The sequence below is a fragment of the Diuraphis noxia genome, unplaced genomic scaffold, assembly GCF_037042655.1.
Source record: "Diuraphis noxia isolate RWA-SAM2 unplaced genomic scaffold, SU_Dnox_SAM2 contig0001, whole genome shotgun sequence".
NCBI lineage: Eukaryota > Metazoa > Arthropoda > Insecta > Hemiptera > Aphididae > Diuraphis > Diuraphis noxia.
The window spans coordinates 34860808-34886593 of record NW_028301711.1 but is presented as its reverse complement, the minus strand read 5'-3'; the positions used below and the strand labels follow the sequence as shown (position 1 = coordinate 34886593).

Sequence of the window (25786 nt, the reverse complement as noted above, 5' to 3'; positions counted from 1 at the left end):
TCCTCACCGATTGTAAAATGATACAATTTATACTTTACGGCTATTGAGATTTTGATTTGTAGGTAATACCTTCATTGTTTTTTGAATTTTCTTTTGCTTTTCTAGAGAGATTAAGTGAAATAGATTTAGTAGAATTACTTTGACGATGTCAATGATTTATCAATGAGGAGTATTGAGGACCTAATTTTTCATAATGTCTTTTTAAATTATATCTTTTAACCGTTTAATTTCTGGTAAAATGGTGTACCTATCATAATTACATAGTCGAAAAATGGTAGAAGGGATACCCCATATCCCTTGCAGATGACATGTTAGGTATGTTAAAGATGATCACAGAATTCAGTCAGCTAAAAGTGGAATTTTAACAAATGTTTTAGGTATACTATTCATCAAGGTAGTAAGGGGTCTAATGTTGATTTTATAGGACATAATAATAATAAGTAAAATATTGATTTAATATCGTAACAAGAAACATTTTACATTTTCATTAAAATATGTTTTTAAATGATGCAACCAATAATCTAAGATTTTGTTTACAGTTAAGTTCTTTCTATAGAAGATTAGTGCTCGAATATCAAAATGAAATCTAACATCGGGCCATAAAACGTAGGTGATAAGTATTATAATGGGCAAATGTAAACTCCTAAACTCCTAAACTTTTTACCTGAATCATCATTAAATGTAAACTCCTACATCAAAAACCTTTTTACATTTTTACCTGAAAATCAAAGATACTGTAATCTCCTAATGGACATTTTTGGAGTTGAAAAGCTAAAATTGATCACAATTTGAAAATAATAAATATATAAAATACAAATACTAATAAAATATGAATTTATACATACACAAAAAAATTAAAATTTACGAGGAGAAATTTTACGTTTAGAATTTACCTCCAAAGTATGCCACAAAAATACACGTAAATGATTATGAGTAAGTTATGACTATTGTTTTTGATTCTGAACGAAGTGATGAATGTATTGATTTTACAATGATGTGTGTTTTTTTTTTTAATGTTTTTTTTTGTGTCTGTGTACAGCATAACTAGTCGAAATAATGCTTCGATTTCAAACTTTGGGGGTGGTTTCCGATGTAAAATTGAAGATCCTTGGTGCATTATAGAGGTCAAAAGTAAACATTTTCCAACAGTTTTCAAAAAAATCGATATTTTTATATGGTTGTAATTCAAAAACTAATCACTTTAAATACTTGAAATTTTCACCAAATGTTAATGTATAGTGATATCTATATACATAGTTTAATTTTCAAAAATTTTCGACTTTTTTTGAGTTATTTATAGACCACTGAAATTTTTTTGAGATTTTTTGAGAATTTTTTTTTGAAGTGTCGGTAAAAAAATGTTGGACAACCAAAAAAACTTGAAAATTTAATACAAGGTTCCTTATGAGCTTTTCTTATTGTAGCTAAAAAAAATTAAAAATCGTTAGTCACAATTTTTTTTTTTTATAAGCGTTTATAGTTCAAATTTTTACGAAATCTGTCGAAAACGCGAATATTTGCAAGTAATTTTGAAGTTGAAAAATCATAAAACTTTTTGTGTTTATAACTAAGGATTAAAAATACAAAATTAAGTTTTCCATAAGTTTTCCTTCAAGTAGCTATAGAGAAAACTCTAAGCATCATTATATGAAAAATTTAAGTGCGTTTGAATTTTAAATTTTTACGAAATAGCGTAACGATAATTTTCAAATTATCTTAGATCGAAATTCATAAAAGTTTTTCTTTTTAATTCTAAGATTTGAGAATTTAATACAAGGCTCATAATATATTTTTACAATAGAAGTTGAAAAATAAAAGAAATACATAGCCAAAATTTTTTTTTACAAACATTCAAATTTTAATTTTGATAACATACTTAAGAATCACGAAAATTCGCAAATTATTTATAACTATAGAAATTCGTAAAAAATTTTCTTTTTATACCTAAGATTTGAAAATTTTATACAAGGCTCCTAAAATATTTTTACAATAGCATTTGAAAAATAAAAGAAATATGTAGTCACAAATTTTTTTTATAAGCATTTATAGTTCAAATTTTGACTAAATACATAAAAATTACGGCAATGTTCAAATTATCTTAGATCGAAATTCATAAAAGTTTTTCTTTTTAATTTTAAGATTTGAGAATTTAATAAAAGGCTCATAATATAGTTTTACAATAGCAGTTGAAAAATAAAATAAATGTATAGCCACAATTTTTTTTTACATGTATTCAAATTTTAATTTTGACAACATACGTAAAAATCACAAAAATTCCGTAAGTTATTTTATCCTAGAAATTCATAAAAAATTTTCCTTTTATACCTAAGATTTGAAAATTTAATACAAGGCTCCCAAAATATTTTGACAATAGCAGTTGAAAAATCAAGAAATGTATAGTCCCTTTTTTTATAAGCATTTAAAGTTCAAATTTTGTCTAAATACGTAAAAATTACGAAAATTCGCAAATTATTATAAGTTAGAAATTCATAAAAAATTTTCTTTTTAAATCTAAGCTTTGAAAATTTAATAAAAGATTCCTTACAAATTTGTCAATCTTTATCACAAAAAAAATGTCCACCGGAAATTCAAATTAAATTTTTATTAGCATTTGAATTTCAAATATTGACAAAAATTCGTCAAAACAATGAATATTTGCAAATTATTTTGTAGTTCAAAATTCATAATATTGTTTGTATTTATATCTAAGGTTATAAAATTTAACACCAAGTTTTCCATAAGTTTTGCTTCAAATAGCTATTATAGAGAAAATTTGAAGCGTTATTATAGGAAAAATGTTTTGAGCGTTTGAGTTTTAAATTTTTATGAAATCGTGTAATGATAACGATTTATCCTCAAACCAGGTATTCGTATATCTATGATAATATAAGGTATTATGAATTATGATAACTACATGATAACTACACTAATTGATTAACCATGCCATATGCAAAATGCGTCTTAATTGAAAAATAAAATATTTGTTTCAAAATAGAATATATGACAATATTTAAATATAATATATCCTAGACTAACAAATCATCTCCGTTCAGAATCGTTTTTCGTATACAATGATACCTATCATTGCATTCAAATTTAATCCCATCCATACAGTAACCTACAGCACAGCAGAGCGACATCAACGACTTACCCGCTTTTTGTTTAATTTTTTTTCAAACAATTTTTGTTCTAAGTTTGTACTTTTGTATAATATTATGTATTAATGTTGCAGGAGTTAACACTATTTTGTATAGGAGTTAACACTATATTTATAGGAGTTAATATTATCTTTTAAAGGAGTTAACTTTCTTTTGTAGGAGATTACATTACATTTGTAGGAGTTTACCATTCCCCATCATAATTATTATTATAATATAATATGCGTGTTAATAATGCAGGTGCTATATTATAATTGCGACATTGCGTATTTCGAAACCATATTGGTACTTTTGTATAGTATACATACATATAAACACTTGCCAAATGTCGATGGTTTTTTAACGGATACCGCACACAATAATAATATTAATATTAATAATAATAATAATAGTGTAGGTATCGTGTTTCGTCCAGAGTTCGTGTTTTTGGGTTGTCTTGACGACACGCAGCTTAGAACGTTTCGACAAAACGCTCGCAAAGACATTAGGCTACCTACAGTTAGCAAGTACAAGCCACAGTCGGTCATGTGCCATCGGTAAGTAAACGCCTTGCAGTGTTCACGCAACATATTATACTTACGATCAGCTGATGTTGGTCATTCGTTGTAGGTACGTAATATTTCAATGAGAATTTTATTTATATTTTTAATCGACACCTAGATTGGTTATATTTTATCATTTAAGAGGAGGATTGCACCGAAACCAGAAGTGAATTGGCACTTTTTTGTCAAAGTAACATTATTTGAAGTAGGCACCACAAATTTAAACTACATACTTAATACCTTACTTGTGGTACACAAAAATAATTATTTCTTGAAAAAATTTTTCATTTCATATCTAGACTATATAATAGAAGAAAAACTATTTATCATGGTGCGAAAAACAATATTTAGAAAACTATTTAGACTCCCTAAATAGATTGATAGAAAACATTTTTTTTATACTATATATATAAATATATATTTATTATTTTTGGAAAAATTCATAAAAAAAATATGAGGCTTACCTTGGTCTTGATGTCACAATTTTAACCATCTCTATTCTTTATGACCACAACCAATATTCAAATCCTATTATAATATAATATGTTGTATCTAACTCCTAGAATATTACACCCATATATGTCATTTTATAATATACGTGTGTTGGTAACGCATGGACGCCCATAAACTAAATGTGCAATAAATTGGTAATGGTGCAAGAAATAGTTAGGGTAAACCCATTTCGTGGGAGACTTTGCTAATTGCTTCCCCCCACAACCATAATTTCACATACGTAATAAAATACATGCAAGTATAACATAAAACACATAAGTTAATTGGAAAAATCAATTTAACTTTATATTGATGTAATTATAGAATATTAATTATAACTTTATTAGAATAAAATAGAAAATTTATAAATATTTAATCAGATAATATGTAAAACTGTAAAAAATGAATGTAGGTATCATTATTAGTAGACTTAATAAATTTAATAAAAAAGAATACAATATTGAATGTAACGTGTTAATGTGTAGTTATTTCATTATTTGCCTTCAATGTATTGTTAATTGTATATTTTTTTTTTAAGTAGGTATTCATGGGTAGTTAAGTAGTAAGATTTTATGTACTTACTTTGAAATTATCATAATATTAATCTAAGTATAAATAAAGAATAGTGTAATACTTATGTATGCAGTTTTATGGAATAGGTGACCAATGTCCACAAACCTCGGTAAATGATGGTCATGTGAAAAATTATATTATTTAGCAGAATTTGGTGTCAACACATTGTTGTCGTAGTACCTACCTGATGGTGAAAGTATGACACGGCTTATAATAATTTACTTGACACACTCGTTAAATAACACTTATAAATTAAGCCAAATAATTTTCAAACTCTTGTAGCTGATAATTTTTACGATAATTATGATTAAAAAAAAAAAATTACAAAATTTAGAATGTCCTAATATCTTTATAATGACTTAAAATATTTCAAGCAGGTGGTAGTCAAGTGTCACACCATTTAAACTTCAATCCTAAGCTTTATACATTGAACAATTTATAAATTTTAATTAGAAAATAATTATCGAATTTTCGAGATTTTTATAAATATTATCAATATCGTGCCTCTGCTTCTTTAATATTTTTTTTAACTGTTATTATATCAATGTTTAGATAAACTTTTTAATTAAAATTAAAAAAGTCGAAAATTTTTAATAAATACAGACAATACAGTAAAACTTTTCTATACCTAACGGAATCGCTTGGGACCAAACATTTTACCATTATAAAAAGTTTTCAGTCGTAGAGAGGTAGAAATTTATATATTATTTGCACCGGGACTGTTGAAATTGTCTATTATAAGGTGGATTCCGTTTAATAAAGGGTCCGTTATAGAGAGGTTTTACTGTAGCTCAAAATGAATCAAAATATTTTAAAAGTGTTATCATGATATATAGAAAATTATAAAATAAACTTTTTGCGTAAACTGTTAGTATTTATGGACTAAGACTATTCATTAATTCAAATAATAAGAAAATTGTAAATTTACGGCGAATATCTAATCACGAAAAAATACTATAACCACTCATAAGAAATAAATTCTTTTCAGTAAACCTTTTATTTTTGTTTTAGGTAGTAAAACCAATGAGAAATCTTAGTTAAAATCCAAATATTATAAATAAAAAGAACATTTTTTATTAATTTCTAACTAAACAATGAATGATGATTGTTATTCAAATTCTTACTTGAAGCAGTTTAAGCACCTACAAAAAATATTTTAAATATGTATTTTTTACATTTTTAGTATGTTGGAAAACTTATATAGTGTAGCTCGTATTACATTTTTAAGTTTTTTGATCTATACCTAAAAATGTTCAGTTGTCAATCTTTCCTATAAATCTTAAATATTTTCTAGTTGTTATGATTTCAAATGTTTATAAATTGCTAAGAATCAAAATATTTAAAAAATTTTATCATACATTAAACTTTGAAATAAATATTTAGTGAAAATTCTAAACACATACGATTATTCGTTTTTGTACCTATAATAGCAAAATATTAAAAATCGATTGAGAAGAAATAGGTTTCAACTAATTCCTGTCAGAAAATTTAAATTTCAAACGTTTATAGAAAATTAATTTAACTCTGGTATACTTTTTTTGAATCAATCTTGCATTAGATTTTTAGATCATATATATATATATATATAATATATATATAATATATATATATATATATACACAAGCATTTTTATGAATTTTACACTCAACATTTTATTGAGAATTTTTGTTATTGTTAAAATTCTAACTTAAGATATGTACTAAAAAAAAAATATTGTGGATTAACGCTCAATTTTTTTAAAATTTTATTTACACTAACTACAACATTTTATACACTTAATGTTTATCAATAAGGTGAGTAGATTCAGAAATTATGTATTATTACACCTGATGGGCGAGCTGTTTTCAAATTATTGCAATAATTTATCATGGTAAATGATAAATATTATAATATATATTTGTACACTGTATGCTAAACTAAGTATACGTAAAACTGTATTAGTAAATGAACCGGAAACTTATTTCTCTTATATATTCAAAAAACAGAGCCTATATTATATAGCTTATTGGCTGTGTAATTTACGATATACGTATGCCTGTTATTGCTAAATGACATACTGACATATAATATAGTAACATTTATTTATATAGAAACGGTGCCTAATTTAATTGCCTAATACGCATAAATGCAGTTTAGTTATGAATAGCGCACATAAAGAAAATTGAGGTATTGAAGGATTACCTATAGGTATTGCATTACTTTATATTACCCATAATAGTCATGTGTAATATGATTTTTTTTTGCAAAAGGTTTTTAAAATTAAAAATACTAAGTATTTTACCATGACATTATAATATTAGGTACAGGTAGGTAGGTTATATATAAACTATACAGGCTATATTTAAACTAATGTTTTCATAAAAAATGTTTGTACCTACCTAACTAAAAATTATTTATTTTAATTTTAATTGTTATATCTACCATTTTTTAGACACATTTAACTAACTTCGTTATCGTTTTATATGAATGTTCGTGTTTTTACGGTCTTTATTGTAAAAATTATTACCGTATGACTCTTAGCAGATAAGTAAGTTGGTAGGTAGTTTAATAAGTACCTACTCACAAGCTACAAGTCAAAAGTATTAGATTTCATTCAAGGAAATAAAACAATAGTTTTTTTAAACTATAAACTATCGTAAATTCGTAATTGCTTTATTATTTTTATGCGAGTACAATATATTATACATAATTAAATTATATATATCTACTTTATAAATTACCTATCTGTATTATATTAAAAACAGGAACAGCAAGTAAGGTTTTCACTAAAAATTAACCTAAAAATTGTCATAATTTTATAATTGTACTGCGCAGCTGAATATATAAAAATGTTATCTTATTATTACGTACAATAAATTTTCTAGGGAGATTCAATCAATAAACAATAAAGTGAATACTGAGAGTAATAGATACTTGAACCTAAATGTTAAGAAAAAAGTATTTTAAAAATAATGTTATTAACAGTAAGTTAAGATGATATTCGTCAGTAAAACTTTATGAATAAAAAAAAGAAAAAAGTATTTGATATAATATATAACACTTAAAATAGGTACTATACCTATTCATATTATTGTATTGTATAAGTATCTAAAGTATCTATAGGTTAGGTTAGGTTAGCAAGATAACTCATTTTTTGACGTGGATGTGGAAAAGATTGCTGAAAGTTAGTAGGACAGTAATGAAAAATACCAAGTAGTGGGTAAAATAATTCTGTTAAGTATCACGATAGAAAGAAGTGGAAACATGTTCGGTCACCTGCTGTGGCATAAATGCATAATTCGTTCATGAATAATATATTTGAAGGGTGAATAAATGGACATAAAGTGAGAGGCAGACCGAGGAGTCGCCTATAGACTCTATAGTAGCGTGTATGAATTATTTGTAACTGTCTATGGAAATTGGAAATTTACCTATGGATATTATTAAGTTGTATTTATTTCAGTTATTTTGATCCCAATTGAAATATAGAATAATGCATTCAACGCTATGATAGTCCAACACCACAGTATTTAAAATAGATACCTACCTACTTATGTAAACGAATTAATAAATATCTGTGAATAGAAAAACACTAAATTAGGACTGCAGATCTAAGCCAATACCTGTACCTTTATCATTTTGACTTATAAAACAAATATGTCTCAAAATAAAATATATGGTTTAAATATTCATTTTTGTTTATAAAAATGATAAAGAATGTTCATAACCAGTTATTATAGTTATTAGTTATAACATATAAATATATAATATTCTATAAACACATGAATTGTGTTAAAAATGTATTTTTTTTTACAGGTATTAATTAAGTAACTGTTCAAATTTAAAGTTATTACGTTATTTTTAAGATTCATTTGAAATACAAACTGTTTTTATTATTTTGAGTCTAATAAATAAACTTTCAAGTTTTAAAAATAACCATTAAACTAGCTATTATAATATGATATGATATTATACTATTGTGACTCAGTTGTAGCTAGGGCGTCCTTTTTGTGGCACAATGAGGTCAACTGATAAAAAAGCATAGACTTTTTATTACTAGAAAATGTCGAAAGTAGGCGATAATAAAATCAGGTTAATACTACATAAGAAATTATACAAAACTAGCCATTCAGGATAACATCACAACCACAAGCGTTTGGTCTTTTTACACGCGAATTATATGGTAATCAAAAAGATTGACCTTTGCCTGGCTGATTATTATTTTAATGGTAATTGGGTCGAAAACACTCGACCTCGACCTCAAGACATCGGTTAATGTCTACTATACCACGTCATTGTGTGTCCGAATAAAATTAACGCTCAACTTTTGCGTGCATAATCGATTTCTAAATAATCATGTGACAAGGTCATAGACCATATTATGTCCATACAACAAATATTCCAGAATGTACAAATAGCCTTTGGAAATAAATTCCACATTTTGTTTATTGCTGCTCAGTCAATATTTTCGCTTTTTTCGAGAACGTTCATATAATTTACATAATCATCGTAAAAATGAAAAAGTGCTTAAAAAAGTAAACAAGTAAAAAATATCAATATCTAATTATATTCGATTCTATTAATGTATCTAAACATAATAAATATAGTTTTTAATAGATAGGTAAACAAAAAAAAAATGTTGCTTTTTAATAATTTTTATCAGTTATAGTATGTTTTATGAATTACTTTTTAGCATACCTACTTACATATGAGCCATATATGTATATAAACCATACTGGATATATCCATGCATGGCGTAAGCCCTATATCTTTATTCTTTATCATTTTCTAAGCTCACCAATCGGTATAGGTACCTGGTACATATCTGGTTCCATCCAAGTAGGACGGTTATTCATTTTTGAGTTACACCAAAATAATCATATCAGTTTTGAGTAGAACCCACCCTTAATGTTGAAAATCAAAGTATTTTTCGACATATATATTCATTAAACAGACACATAAAAAGTCACACATCATTGTAAAATAAATACATTCCACATTCTGTAATTAATACTTCAATACATTGCTTTGATTAGAATCTATAAAAAGTTAAATTATTTTTAAATTAATTAATAATAACCCGTAACCCGTTAAAAATCTTACCTCTTATATGTCTCCAACTGAGTGTTAAATTCGTTTCCTGTGATTATACTAGCAGTATATTTTTATATAGATAGAATGAATAAATGCATAAAGGACAAACAGACAGAATAGAAATCCATTTTAGATTCTGAGCGGAGCGAGTGTGTGTTTTTTTTTGTGTCTGTTATCACGTTTTGGGGAAGTAAAAATGCTTCGATTTTTGAGACTTCAGTACCTTGTTAGATCAGAAAGTGAATCTAGTTGGTACTTGGGGAGGGGGAGTCAAAAGTAAAAAATTCTTAATATTTTTCTAAATAATCGGGATAAACAAACTAAAAATTTAGGGAAAAACGTGAAATTTTACGCACAATCAGTTTGGTTTTTGATGTGAATTTAAAACGAATGACCTAACTTAACCTAACCCAACCTAATCGTCTCCGCTCAGAATCGTTTTTCGTATATACAATGATGTAATATTATTAGTGGATTAAAATTTAATTCCATCCATTACAGTAACCCACTTGTAACCTACTATACAGCAGAGCGATATTCACTTTCTCACTTTTTTATATATTTAGTTTAAAATATTAGTTAATTATCATAATATATAGTTGCCGGGCTTAGACAATTAAAAAAAACAAAAATTATTTTAACGTGTATTTTAAATGCCTATGTATGTTATGATTTGCAGTATTTGCACAACAATTATTATTAATATCTATTATTGAAAAAGATTGTTAAATCTCAAAAACGTAATAATCATTTATTAAGTTTTTATTAAAGTTATAAATGTACAAAAATGTGTTAAAGGTTGGATATAATACGATTTAATAATGACTACATTACGGACCACCACTACAACTGAATTTCGAAAGCGAGTATATTTCGATGGATCGCCATCACACGTTAACAATGACAAATGCTTAACGCCTTTGATGAAAGCATGTATGTATGGACGATCCGAACAAGTCAAACTAATCCTAGAAGAAAAAGTAAATAATTAATTATTGTACCTAATAAATAACAAAAACTAAGTAGAAATGTAACAATCCTACAATCCTACATAATTAACATAAAACTGCTGATCGTTGATTTAATTCAACAGAATAATATTGTTCACACCACCGCGTCATGCTTCATTTAGATAATTAAACTCTTTTTTTTTGCAAATAGCCATTGTCAGTGGTAGAACGGGATGGTGTTTTTAAGACAGCGTTGCACTACTGTGCTGAAAACGACGAGGACGATGCAGACTGCGCCAAACTTCTTTTGGAAGCTGATCCATCTATAGTCGATATACCCGACGACGATGGTCATACAGCTTTACATTTGGCTGTAATCGCAGGTAATTTGCCGTTAGTTCGATTCCTGCTCGTCACCGGCCAGGCAGACCCAAATAAACGAGATGCTGAAGGTCACTCCACTGTACATTGGGCGACAGGTATATGATTATGGTATTTTACACATCAATAATAGTTATTAATTATGACTTATGAACTTATGACTATAGGGCTATAGGATTTATATGGATTTGCATGTTTTTTCCTCGAGTCCAAATTTATTGGTTGTTAAAAAAGTCCACGATTTGTATAATTCTCGGTTAAATAGAACAAATTTTTTGCGTATTTTCGCATATTATTTTGAAAATAATGCATCTATAAATGCATAATTCGATTTTTGAAAATCTTATGAATTTTAAATGGTATTCATTTTATATAATGAACATCTAAATTATTGGATTAATTGAAGTAAATGTACTATCTAATTTTATCTTGGTCAAACGAACGATTAGAATATTAGATAATAATAAAGTCAATATCAATCCATTCATCGTTGCAAATTTCAAAATTTTCATATTTTGTAAATAATTACTAATTTATAATTTTTTTAGTTTTTACAAGTAATTCATAAATCCATTAAAAAATCTAAAAAAAAAATGTAAACACAGTTTTGTTGTTGTTATTAGTTTAAGTCTAAATTTGGATTAAATTAGATATTTTAATGAAGAATGTCTTAGCTATTTCACTGTAATTTAAACATTTTTTTAGATTTTTTAATGGGTTGATGGATTACTAGTAAAAACTAAAAATTCATAAATTAGTTACTATATATACAAAATATGAAAATTGTATGTATTATATCATAAGCTGACTTACCACTGATAGTCTGTCTCTGCTCAGATTCGTTTTTCGTATATAATTACATTAAATTATCACTGCATTCATATTTAACATCATTCTCATTCATTACAGTGAATCACTTGTAATCTACTATACGGCGGAACGGTATCCACTTTTTTAGTATCATAAATACTAAAATACTGCAGTACCATATTAAAAATTAATGATTAAAGAATATAAGCAGTGTAACTTCTAGGCAATTAACTATAGAAAAAATGTGAACAATTTCCATGTCATTTTTTCAATGTTCCAAAATAATAAAAAAAATATCTTATGACAAAGGGACCTGTAAATTTGACATGCACTGATTGGCACATACATGTATACAATTTTAAGTGTTTGTATTTCTTGCAAAATTTTTTTTATCTAATAATAATAGTTAGTGCTATATTTTTTCTAATGGTAAATTTATGTCTCTAATTATATATAATATTTTAATTCATCTAAGAATAACTGACTAATGGTTGATAATATTTATTCTTTGTTAAATATACTTACCGTGTAGGTTATTTATAATATTAAATAACACTTTTGGTATATTAAATTTAAAAGTTTGAATTAAACTTTTTTTAATTATGTTTCTATATGATTAAATACGAATTAAATACTTACATGCGTATCTGAAAAAAATCAGTATACAATATATTATATATTAATAATTATAAATCGATCACAATAAGGTATGGGGAAATATAATTTTAATACCTATATTATTATAAGCTATATAACTTGAATAGCTGGAATTGTTTTATAGAAGATTGCGTGACTATGAATAAAAACTTTCACAGGTAGTCGGTTTTCCATAAGTTTTTATTCAAAATACAATAGAGCTATAATAATATTATATCTTTTTTTTTAAATATAGAATAGGTATAACGATTAATAATTTGTTTTGAAATCAATATTTTCTTTATAATAGGTAATGGGAGTAGACAGAAAATTGTCCAAGTCACATATTCGATAAGTGCAATCCATGTAAAACACAACAAGTTAAAAGTGTATCATAAATCATAATTATGACTATAGATTTTGATGTAAAAATAAAATTTGATTAAAATATTATTAAAACATTTAATATTATAATAAATATATGATGTATATACCTATGTCTATTATGAATACAAAATATGAGGCATGAGACATACGTTAGCAACAATTTTATGAATTTACACAATATACAGATACAATAATAGTTTAGGTGTAAACAACTCTATATTTATTTAAATTTATTTTATTAAACAACATAGTGTTTTGTAAAATAATAATCATTATCTATTGATATTCGATGTCAATATAAAGTCTACATAGCTTTTTTTTTTGATTTCTTAGTTAGCTTTTTGATCCAACGGATACAATTTTATCGATGTTTAACCACCACTAAACCAGAAAAGATAGTGAAGTTGAAAATCGTAGCTTTATTTCAACTTCTTATGTATATATTATATGGTACATTTTATATTTTGCACTTATTATTTTAGATTTTCGAATGATATATTAACTTTTAAATTATGAGAAGAGTAAAACAGTTTTACTCTTCTCATAATTTAGTCACTAAAACTTTATTGAATATCAAATTTAAAATTGGTAACTTGTAGAAAAGAGACGACCTATATAGTACCTACTTTTGAGAGTCAAGAGTAAAATGTATTTCTATACTTCTCAAAATACTCTGAGAAAACAAAGAAAGTTAGGTAAAACATAAATATTTTTTAATCTTTAAGATAATTAAAATTATTAATGGGAATTTGAAACTTTTCGCCACTGTGTATATTATTATTTATTTTACACAAAAATTAAGATCGATTAATTTGAAGCTATTTTTAACATGAATCTATTCATGTAATTCTATACGTTAGTATTGAATTTTAAGTTAATAATAGATTAATAGCTAGTAATGTTAAATAAAATAATACTACAATAGGTACGATTTATTTTTGGTGAAATTAGTATACTAATAAAATAAATAAATTACAATAATAGCAATATTAAATATATTATCAAATATGGGTGAAATTGCTGACAGTCCATTCTCGTTCAGAAGTCAGAATCGGTTTTTGTGTGCAACAATTTATCATTGAATTCAATTTAAGAATTTAACTCATCCATTACAGTGACCTATACTCAATAATGATGAAGTACTCACACCATCTACTGCGTCTGATGCATTTTTTAACTTCTTTTTTACTGGGTCACTGATAAATATAAATTTTTATTTTATTATAGTTAGGTTTAAAATAAATAACTTTTAAATTATTTAGTGAATTTTGAGTGGTATATCGTCTTATGAATGGTCGTTAAAAATGTATTTACATAATAATTTACCGTTACATTTAGCCATATAGATTAGGTACTATATAGTCTATAAGTTTGTTAAAGTTTCAAATAAATATTTAAAAATATTTCCTAAGAATTTTCCGTCTGGTGCATTTTTTTACTTCCTTGTGTTACTGGGTCACTGATAAATATAAATATTTATTTAACAGTCATTTTAAAATCAATAACTATTAAATTATTTATTTGTTTTTGCGTGGTGTATCATCATCTTGGGGAGGGTCGTTAAAAATATATCTACTTACGCATGTAACCTATAATCCCTCATTCTCTAAAAAATATGTGCAATCTAACAAAATACGTTCTATGTATTATGTTCTATAAATTTATTTTTCAAAGTTTAGATTTTTCTTATATATTATGAACATTGAGCTTGTTAAAAAAAAAAAATTGGAAACATTTTTTATCTAAATAACTATGACTTTGAGTCATATATTATGTGGTTAAATTGTCGCATAAAATAATATTAAATTTGAAAATTTAGTTTACCTATCTGATAATAAGCTTTATTGTTAGATTTTTTAAATTATTGAGTATCCTGACAAGATACTATAGAATACTATAGATACTACGAAAACTATATTTTTGTTATGAGATAACACTTTGTGAAGAAGAAAAAAATGCTTCAAACTACCAGTATTGATGAGGGTGGTCATTCCGCTACAAAATTTTGTCTAATCTCTGAGTATGTTCTTATGGAAATCGTATGCAGGAAATTCCCAGTAATTTTCTTAATATTTTGAAAAATGACTTACAGGAAACGGGAATATTTATACAATACTAGTTTTCGACACAATTGATTTATGAGCAGTAAAAAATATTGGTTATACAGCATATACCTAATAGCAATTTTTTATACGCTTTTCAAATAAATATTTTTTATGACATTTATCATAATTGGTTTTATAGTTATTTTGTTGTGTGGAAATTTAAAATAATTTCTTATTTTATTAAAGTATAATTTTTTATTAAAGGTTGAAAAATAAATAATTTTTCAATATATGATTGTAGAAATTTTTTCGAAAACCTTAAAAATGTTCTACGTGGTTCCTCTTGTTTAATATATTTTTTTAAATGATTGACGTCAAACGACTTTGAATTTATATGATATTTACTAATGATATGTGTACAAAACAAAATCATTGTAATCTTGAATCATCCCGGTCAGAGTTTCGTCCTCCGCGTAGTTAACCTGACTTATGTACAGATGTAAAAATGTAGACATCATCTCAATGTTTCCGATCCCTAAATGTAACATGTATTGTACATTTTTAAATATTTATAAGAACTTACAGAGATTCAGTATCTTGAGTTATATATATATTATCTCTCAGCATTTAGATAATTTATAACCTTTAAGCTTAGGACATGTCACATGAGCACTATTTATAACTTCAGTGCACATTATTTTTATGTTACTAATTTAATTTTTGACAACAATCATAAATTAAAGGTATTTTTAAACGGTTTAATTAAAAAGTCTAAACGAATATGTACCTAATTTAGTAGTTGGTACGTTGTGGTCTATATTCGAAAAATTTGCGTCTACGGATGAATTATAAATTATAATGGCCATCTAAAAAACAATTTAAATTGTGCATAGGGGTTTTTTTGGGAGGAGGGGGAGGGGGTGCTTCGTATATGTTGTCCATAGATACCCTTAAAATATATACATTATATATCAACATGATCGTTTCCGTTGATGAATTGTCTCACCATTTTGTCCGTGTCTATATTATTATTTTCGCAGTATGCGCCGACGTGGATGCTCTCGAGTTGGTACTCAACCATGGCGGCACTACCAGTTCGGCCGACGTACACGGCGGATACGCCATCCATTACGCAGCTCAGATGTGCGGCAACGGAGCTTGTCGTTCGGGCGACGCACGGAATACCGGTGTCCGCGTGTTGCAGTTGTTGCTGTCGTTCGGTGCCGACGTCCACGTGACCGACAAACACGGACGCCAACCGATTTTGTGGGCGGCCAGCGCGGGTATAAATTATTTACGGCCATCGCCAAACCTTATTATCAGTAGTGTCATGGTCATTTTTTTTTTTTTATTGAATTGAGACCTTTGGCCCCTAATCTAAAATAAGTTTTCGAAAGCTGGGTTGGTAAACTATATTGAGCCAAACGTGACTTGCACGTCTCCTCGTAGTAAATGCGTTTTAATAAAAATAATATATGTTGTGTAGGCATTACTTAATATGTTTTTTAACTGTATTAAAAGCATTGCTCTGTTATAACTTAATATAATTTTTGTGTTTACAGAGTCGATGTATGTACTGCAGTTATATTTTTGCATTATGCATTTTGTAAACGAATTCAGAATTGTATAAATGTATATAAACCAGACTGCGTAGCCAGGGGGAGGGCTGAGGGGGCTGCAGCCCCCCCTGAAATGTTAATAAAATTTAAAAATTATTTCAATGGTCTACAATATTCACTCAAAAAGTCTTAAATTGTATTTTACTAATTTTAAATTGTCATCTTTATTTTGTTAGTTTTCTATAGCTTCGGCCGTGCTAATAGGTATTTAATGCACCGCTGTGTAAAAAATTGATCAGCCCCCCCCCCCCCCCCCCCGAAAAAACTCCTGGCTACGCCGCTGATATAAACGATAGTCACAAATCGCTACACATCTCGCCAGTTCAATGTAAAAAGCATGATGGCCTGCAAGGCGCACATCTTATACAAAAAAAATTTCCAGTGGGAGGGGGGAGAGGGGTTATAACTAATATAAATTACAAATTAATGTTTGGTTAAAACTAAAAAAGTATTAATGATTATTTAATTTTAATGACACAACTAGAATATATATTATATCATCATGTATCATTATCGATCACCTATTTTGCACCTATAGTGGATATCTACCTTCATCATAATATTATTTGAACTCGGCATTTACCTATATCTTATGTAATAACTTTATACCTAGGTATAAATTATATACATTTTTTATTAGAATTAACAATCATTGATAATCCCCTGAAATTTGAAAGTTTGTTAGAGTTTTGAATATTATTTATTATTATTTAATCGTATTTGTGTACACACAAATTGTGCATAATAATATGTGTAAGTAATATAGATGATGCACTAGCTACATAGGACGGGACAAAATAATTTATTTTAATAAATAGTATTAAATATTAACGTAAAAACTCGAAATAACTGTTTATTGCATAAATAATGATATATAAACTTTATTTTTTATATTTTGCTTATTTTATAATTTTTGTGACTTTATGTATATATGATTGTATGGTTTAAATTATTAAATTAATTGTTTTAATATAATTTGTTCAGGTAGTGCAGATGCTATCATAACTTTGGTGAACGGTGGAGCAAACGTCGAATCGCATGACAAAGACGGACTGACAGGTAACTGCTTTACTAATCGGAACAAAAGTCGGAGATTTGGAAATTGGGGTGTTAAATATCGCTGAGGTTACTTTGAATTTTGAAATATACGTATAATAATAATATCTATCATCTATGCATGTGCAATGTGCATAATTTATAATCAATGGTATATACTATATAGTACTTACCCATGAGTAAAGCGCTACCCTCGCCATACAAATAAATAATAATATCATTCATCAAACTGATAAAAGTTAGTTATAATCATTATTCATTGACCCTAGAAGTTAGAACCTGATATGAAATGACTAAAACTATTATACATTTATACGAAGTAATCGCTTAGTTTATGTATACGATTAGGTTCAGCGACATTGATGGTACACTAGACGATGGTATCTATCATCTAAAATCTATACATTTACAAAATACCAATATGATGATCCATAAGATTGATATTATATTATTATTAGTATATAATTATCGATCGACGATCAGTGGTCATCGCCTGCTGTGATTGATCATCATAAATGAATTTCATCAATAATAATCAAATTTTATGGTTATTGCATAGCTTTGCATTGTGCGGCCAGTCGAGGACACGTGGAATGCGTCGACGGACTTTTGACATTGTGTGGATGCGAAGTCGACGCTGTGGACAGCAACAGTTGCTCTCCTCTGTTCTACGCCGTGACCTTAGGCCACGCGGACGCAACTGAGATGTTATTGGAACATGGAGCTAATCCCGATCGACAGGATGGAAAAGGAAGAACGTAAGACGATCATCGCAATATCGCAACATATATTAGCTAACTATGTGACATTGCAAAATAGTTTTTAATATTTTTTTTTTATATACACAACGATAAGACCATATACATATAATACGTTACAAATTGCTGCTGACGTTGGGTTAAGGTTACGTTCCTATAACTCATATACCTAACCGTTATTGTTCACCCCATTATTGTTAACAAGACTTTTGATTTATATACACAATACTATAATATATTTAGGAAATATAGGAGGGTGTACACTGTACAAGGTACTATTTTTAAGATGTTAAAACTATTTACAATTCAAAAAAAATCATAACATGCTTCAAAATTAAAATATGATAAAAAGCCTATGACATTGGCTAGATGTTACTATGTTACTATCTTACCTTTAAATTTTATTAGAGGTCAATTCACTCTAAATTTTAAACTAACCGAGATACCCGTGTTCTGCGAAGAGTAAAATTTCCTATGTTATGCACTTGTAAGACGGAGACAACACATGTGGATATCACGTCCTCTTAAGGAACACAATATTGTAAGGTAATGAACTTTTTCACATCAGTACATCACCAACAGTAAAGCTGTTCAGAGAGGGCTTATAATAATTGTGAGAAGACTGCAATGTTTTACCCATCTATTCAGCAGTATGCTAACTATACGTATAGTCAGAATATTCATTATAAGAAAACTATTTTGGAAAATTACCCTCGCCCTAAAAAACTATGTGATAAATACGTTTAACATATAGTATAAGTACAACAATTACACTTAGCATTTTTTGTTTTTGTTATCAACTGGCTTGAATGTAATGTGTTTGGAGGCTATGAACACCTCATTAAGTAATAAAAGTCCAATCGTCTATTACGTTTCAAAAAAATAGAAGAGATATGCTAGAGAAGAAATAAAAAAAAAATGGAACTCCGTACCCACGCGCCTCCTCCCCAAATCAAGCATTTTGTACTATGTATATTATTTGGAAATGGTGGATAATATATAAGTGACAAACGGATAACTCTTTTAAAATATTTCAGTTAACAAACGACAACTATTGGTTAACAAAATTAAACTCTTCGATTCACTGATAAGGTGTTACAACAATACCAGTATTTAGCTTTAATTATAAGTTTACTCTTAAATCAGATGCCATTATCACTTATCATTCCGAAATATAGCAATAATTATTAATTATTATCAGAATTGTTTTATTTGTACTTTAAGGCCAGCGCATTGCGGTGCATTTAAAGGACAATTGGAAACGGTTCGACTTTTAGCTGAACACGGTGCCAATTTATGGTTGCGAAACTCGAAAGGAGGTTATCCATTGCACGACGCTACGAGGTCGGGTCGTAAGGAGTTAGTCCTTTGGCTGATATCAATGCGTCCCGAGTCTGTAGATTATTATGATGACGACGGTAAACGACCATTGCATATCGCTGCTCTTAACAACAATTTGGAAATGAGTAAGGTAGAATAATTTATATAATTATGATTTTATATAATAGTAGGTATTTACGTACTATGAGGTTGTATTTGCGTATAAAACGGTCTTATAAATTATTTATTAACAGTTAAGGCAATTTCAGCTGCAGGCCAAAATAAATAAAATAAAGGAATTTTTTAATAAAATATATTGTACTCATATTGTAATCACCACTTACCTATACTTCCAGAGCAATAACCAGATGAAAACATATCTATATGGTTAACTATTTGACTGTTATTTGGTCTTTCTTTGAACATTAATACATAGTTGTTTGAATAAGTGTAAGCTATTTGTGGATTTTCATGTTTTATTTTATTATAATAATGCAACTGCTAATTATAAATTGAGTTACACGGCGTTATGTATAGACAATATTGGTACATCAGTGTATCGAACAAATATTAACGTTTTAAAATGTTCGACTATTGATCTACAGTAATATTGAATGTTTTTATTATATTATATTATATTTTGTTTTACCATGCCATACATATAAGTTTTTAAATTTTGACTATAAATTATTATAAAAATTAAATATTTATAGTATAAAATCCACCACCTAAATTATTTTCCCGAAAATACATGAATCATTCTTATCAGTTATCATTTATAAAAATTCATTAAATAAATTAAAATTACAGAATTGGTTGTACAGATAATAATTTTTAACCTTATAATAATAAATGAGTAGTTCAGATTTAATGGAAGTCTCAAATGTACCACAATTATTTCTTAAGTTTTCATTCGGGATAAGCTTAAGTTCGTTGCTTATTTGCCTATTTTTAAACTTAAATTTTTATTCACTTCACAAGTGTTAAAAATACGGCTCTGTTTCAACAAATCCAATAAAACGATAAATATTTATTAATATTTTTGTCGACCCTCGAATTAAATGTTTGAGATGACCCTCAGGTAGCACACAATTGGCATAATGCGTATCCAAAAAGGTGAATAAGAGTTCTATATTAAGTGTTAAAAATTTGTAAAAAGTTATAATTTACTCATTTTACATAGGTATACAATTTACTTATACACTCACTAAATTTAAGTTAATCAAACTAAAAAGATGTTGTTCAAAAAAAGAATCGTCGGTTAATTAAAAAAAAAAAAAAAACAACTACGTACAATTATAAATATATAATAAATTAATAAGTACCTATAAGTACATAAACTTTCTAATCAGCCGTACTTATATAATGTATTATGTATACGGATTCCGATGTTTTTTTATTATTATTATTAACAAATTAATATAATATAATAAAATAAATGTAATATAATTATTATTAATTATAAATTATTTATTGAAACATCTAATTTTATATATAATAATTTATGTAGATTATTTTAGATAACGGAGCATCAATTAACCCAGTAATGAAAATCAAAGGGGAACGAATGACACCACTTGATGTAGCTCTACGAAAAAACAATAAACATTTAGCGAAGTTTTTAAATCTTTTTGGTGGTAAACCAGCTAGCAAGTTAAATAAAACTTTGTCTAAACAGCAATCTACTGTACGTGTTAAGACTAAAAGGTTGGTAGTTTAATATTAATTTAATTAAATATAAGCTATAAAGAATGTAACAACTGCTATCTAATAATTTTATTAAATTTATTTGCATTTATATACTAAAACAAATTGAACTAATTACATTTGGTACACCTTGTATATTTATACAATTGAAACTTCAATTCATCTATTAAAGTTGATAGTGTTAAGTGGAGCATTTTTTTATCTTTTAACTTTGTTAATTATAAATTACGAATGTTTATACGCTTTGTGGGTAGTGAACACGCCATAATCTACGTAGTACGTATATAATAAAAACTCAATGAGTCTCAAGCTATAATTAAGGTCGTACTAAATATTTATTTCATAGAATTGAATCTCGAAGAAATTCATATTCATCTGATTCAATTAGCCGAAAATATCGTAATGGAGGTGGTCGGAAAAAACAACTAATTTCACGCAAAGCTGAGAGCCCGAAACCTAACAAAGCATCGAAGGGACGCGTAGTTCAAGTAAATACAATTTACTTTTACCGTTAAATGTTAATAATGTAGAAGTAAATTTTGAAAAAGTTAAACTTAATAAAAAAAACTTGGTGACGCCATATAACGTAAGCAAATTCTTGTGTTGTGGTATATAGCACTTAGTAGTCTGGTCCATTAGTTTAGTTTTTCTTTAAATACTTACGTGTATGTTCATAATCGAGAAAATCAATATGAGCCCGATATTCTGGAACGTGCATGTTGCCATGTGATGACGTGGCCCAACCTATTTATGGTATACGGTATATTACGCAGTACGTTTTCTAATCCAAACAGGTACACATAAGGGCAAACGTGTTGACGAAAACCGTTGGCAAGTCGCGAGACGATAGAAAGTCGTGCGGAGGTGGAGGTAGTACGTTACCGAAAGCCCATCGAAAAAAGTCGACGGGCGTTGGCAACGAGCCAAAGAAATGTTTCAGCGAAAACGATATGTGTTGCGGCGGCGACGGTGACGGTGACAACGACTGCGACTACGATTACGACGACGGCGACCACTATGACGACGATGACGAAGACGACGACGACGACGACGACGATGACAACGTCGACGACGACGACGACGATGACTGTGCAGACGACGGTTGCGTCGAAGAACAGACAAACGGTTCGGCTGCGGCGGCTGCAGCTGATCATTTTGCTAGCAGAAAACGACTGCACAGGAACACGCGTCGCGGTAACAGGATGGCTACTCGGGGCGGTAGTGGCGGCGGACGTCGGCGTCGCGATAAGGCGACGTCCAAAGCGAATACTGCGGACGACCAACAAGATTTACGTACAGATGAGACCACAGTTAAAACGACGTCCGATGAGGTGGGTGGCGGTGGTAGTGACAAACCCATCGGAACAAACCCAGCTCCCGGCGAACCCGATCGGGACGGCGTGTAAGTTTTTATCTTTTTAAAAGTGTTCACGTTTACTCCGTAGTATTCTCTATATATTATATTAAATGCACAAATGGCGTGTTTAGGGGAGTCCAGGAAGGTTAAACCATCTCCTTAATAATAATAACACGTTTCAAACATAACGCGATTTAATGTGATGTAAATTATTTGGATTATTTGTATGGATGACACTTTTTAATACACAGTTAAATTATTTACACTAATTTTAACAATTTGTTATATTTTAAGAAGATACAAGGTTTAAGGTATCAAATATTGTTAGCACACATCTAAGTAATGTCCCAAAATATACCATTCACTGCATCGGAATCGGACCATGGTTTTTTTTTCATCACAGCTCTGATGCAGCAAAAATTTGTTTTCATGTGGGCCACAGAATAAATAATTGTACACATAGTTTAGATAATATTACTTTAGTACTCTCGCGTTATCGACGAAGATCTTACTTAGGGCAGTTCTATAAATTTAATTAAAAATTACGGAGTATATAGTCGATTCCTAAATAACAATTTTATATCAAAATTATATATGTATATATTATACATCATGCCAGAATGTATAACAAGAAAAACTGACCAATGTAATTAACTAACTGTGTAATAACTTTTGTTTTTGTTCTAATCAATATACATATACGATTATCATATAACATTATAACATCCATAAAACTTAAAAGAATATTTAAAATTTAAAAGCTATTAAGTAGGTACATAGTTAATTAATTATATCTATTCGTTCTTTCTGTATTCTGTACCCTTTCACCTTTGGATGGCTGTATTGGCTGTACAGTATAGGCGCACCATAAATATTTTGTACATTATTTTAATTTTAATCACTGTACCAAGTTAGTACCGTATATTACCTATAGTAAGGACCCTACATGTGTAGTATTGAACACCACATTGTTATTTTAATGTAAATGATAACAACTATGTGTAATATACACATGTCGAGGCTTGAACAAAAAATTGTTACTTACATCTAAAGCCCTAAGCCTCACGTTAATCAGTTTTTCGGTATTGAACCATCATTGGCTTTTAAAATGCATATAATGTGTTAACACAAATTACTTAGTGCGCTATGAAAATAAAAACATTCAATATTATGATGTGTATCATTGTACAGGAAACCAAAAACAACTGCAGAAAACTTAGACGCTAACGTGGACGGTATACGATTAATGGACGGTCAAGCATCAGTGAAGGCAAAAGTTGAGAGTAACGTCGATCACCCGTTGGTGTCGGTGACGGGACCCGAAGAGACAACGCAAGGTAACCACGACAAAAGAGACGTTGATCCGACGAAGGCCTTTATCGTGGAACAGGAATTTGACGAGGTGGTGGCGAACGGCCCGTCGGTACAGATGAAAAATGATGCGTCAACGTTGAAGGTGAAGAAAGGTAGTGAGGCGATGGCGAAAGGTGGTGTGGCGACAGTGACGAAAAAAGGAAATGTATCTGAACGGTCGACGAGTCGTGAGGGAGGCAAAACTCCGACGACGGGCCAGTCCAAGAGCGGTAGAGCAATAGTCGAAGTATTGGATCGCGTGGACACGCCACAACCATCGGCCACGGCCGACGGCGATGTCGGGGTGGGAGTCGCCGTCGGTGGTCGAAACTTCGTTGGCGAACCGACCGCCTTCAGTGTGTTGCCCGACGCAGGACGTGAAGACGACAGACCTTGTGAGTGTCCCGACTGTTGCAAGCGAAAACCACCGCGATCGACTTCGAGTAAGTGTTTCATATTTTAAAATTAAAATAATCCTTTATTATTATTTATTTTTTTATTTTCAACAGAGTTTTATTTTTATAATTAATTGGTACTTTTTAAAATAATCGAGAAAAATTAAAACAAAAATATGTAAAATAGGAATATACAATAATGTATGATATAATATTATTGACATATAATTGCATATTATGCCAAATTCAATATTTAAGGAGAAATAATTTTAACACGCCGCAATACTTACATTCATACAAACAAATTATAAAAAAGTGGAAAAGTGGATATGGCTTTGCTGTACAGTAGGTTACAAGTGGGTTACTGTAATGGATGGAATTAAATTTGAACCCACTGATAATATTACATCATTGTATACCAAAAACGATTCTGAGCGGAGACGGTTTATCTGTCTAGGATATATTATAGATTATTATTACTTATTATTAATACTTATTACAATATATGACTATCCGGTGGACATATTTTTTTGTAATTTAATTAATTTCAAACACTCATAAAAATGTAATTTGACTTTTTGGTAGACATTATTTTTTTGATAAAGATAGACAAACTTATAAGGAACCTATTATAATATTTTCAACTCTTAGATTTAAAAAGAAAAATTTTTATGAATTTCTAGCCTAAAATAGTTCGCGAATTTTTGTGATTTTTACGTATATTGTCAAAATTCAAACTTTGAATACTTATAAAAAAAAATCGTGCCTATGTATTTATTTTATTTTTCGACTGCTGTTGTAACAATATGTTAGGAGTCTTTTATTAAATTTTCAAGTTTTTATACTCAACAAATACATTTTTATCGATATTAATTTTAAAAAAAACTAATAAAGATCGAAAATTTCATATGCCTATAAATAGTTTAATTTGAGTCGAAACTTTTTGAAAACTGCATGGTGGATAGAATAATACTTATATAAACATTTAGTGGAAATTTCATGTATCTATAGTTATTTGTTTTAAAGTTACATCAAAAATCAAAATTGATTTTGTCGAAAACTGATTGTGCGTAACAATTTCCCATTTTTTCCTTAATTTTTAGTTTGTTTATCCCAATTATTTAGAAAAATATTCAAAATTTTTTACTTTTTACCCCCCAAAGTACCAACTAGA

At 28.4% G+C, this 25786-nt stretch overlaps 1 protein-coding gene across 1 annotated transcript in view; it reads left to right on the top strand.

Moving 5' to 3' along the window:
* The first annotated feature begins 3685 nt into the window (after positions 1–3685).
* LOC107168339 (uncharacterized) overlaps positions 3686–25786 on the top strand; it is a 29634-nt gene continuing 7533 nt past the window's right edge. Inside the window, exons 1-11 of the mRNA XM_089216638.1 lie at positions 3686–3767; positions 10637–10818; positions 11000–11267; positions 16088–16330; positions 17651–17725; positions 18282–18480; positions 19705–19951; positions 21311–21507; positions 21854–21995; positions 22302–22909; positions 24056–24660. Coding sequence (XP_089072764.1) covers positions 10660–10818; positions 11000–11267; positions 16088–16330; positions 17651–17725; positions 18282–18480; positions 19705–19951; positions 21311–21507; positions 21854–21995; positions 22302–22909; positions 24056–24660 — 2743 coding nt within the window. The 5' untranslated portion in view covers positions 3686–3767; positions 10637–10659. The remainder of the gene's footprint in view (positions 3768–10636; positions 10819–10999; positions 11268–16087; positions 16331–17650; positions 17726–18281; positions 18481–19704; positions 19952–21310; positions 21508–21853; positions 21996–22301; positions 22910–24055; positions 24661–25786) is intronic.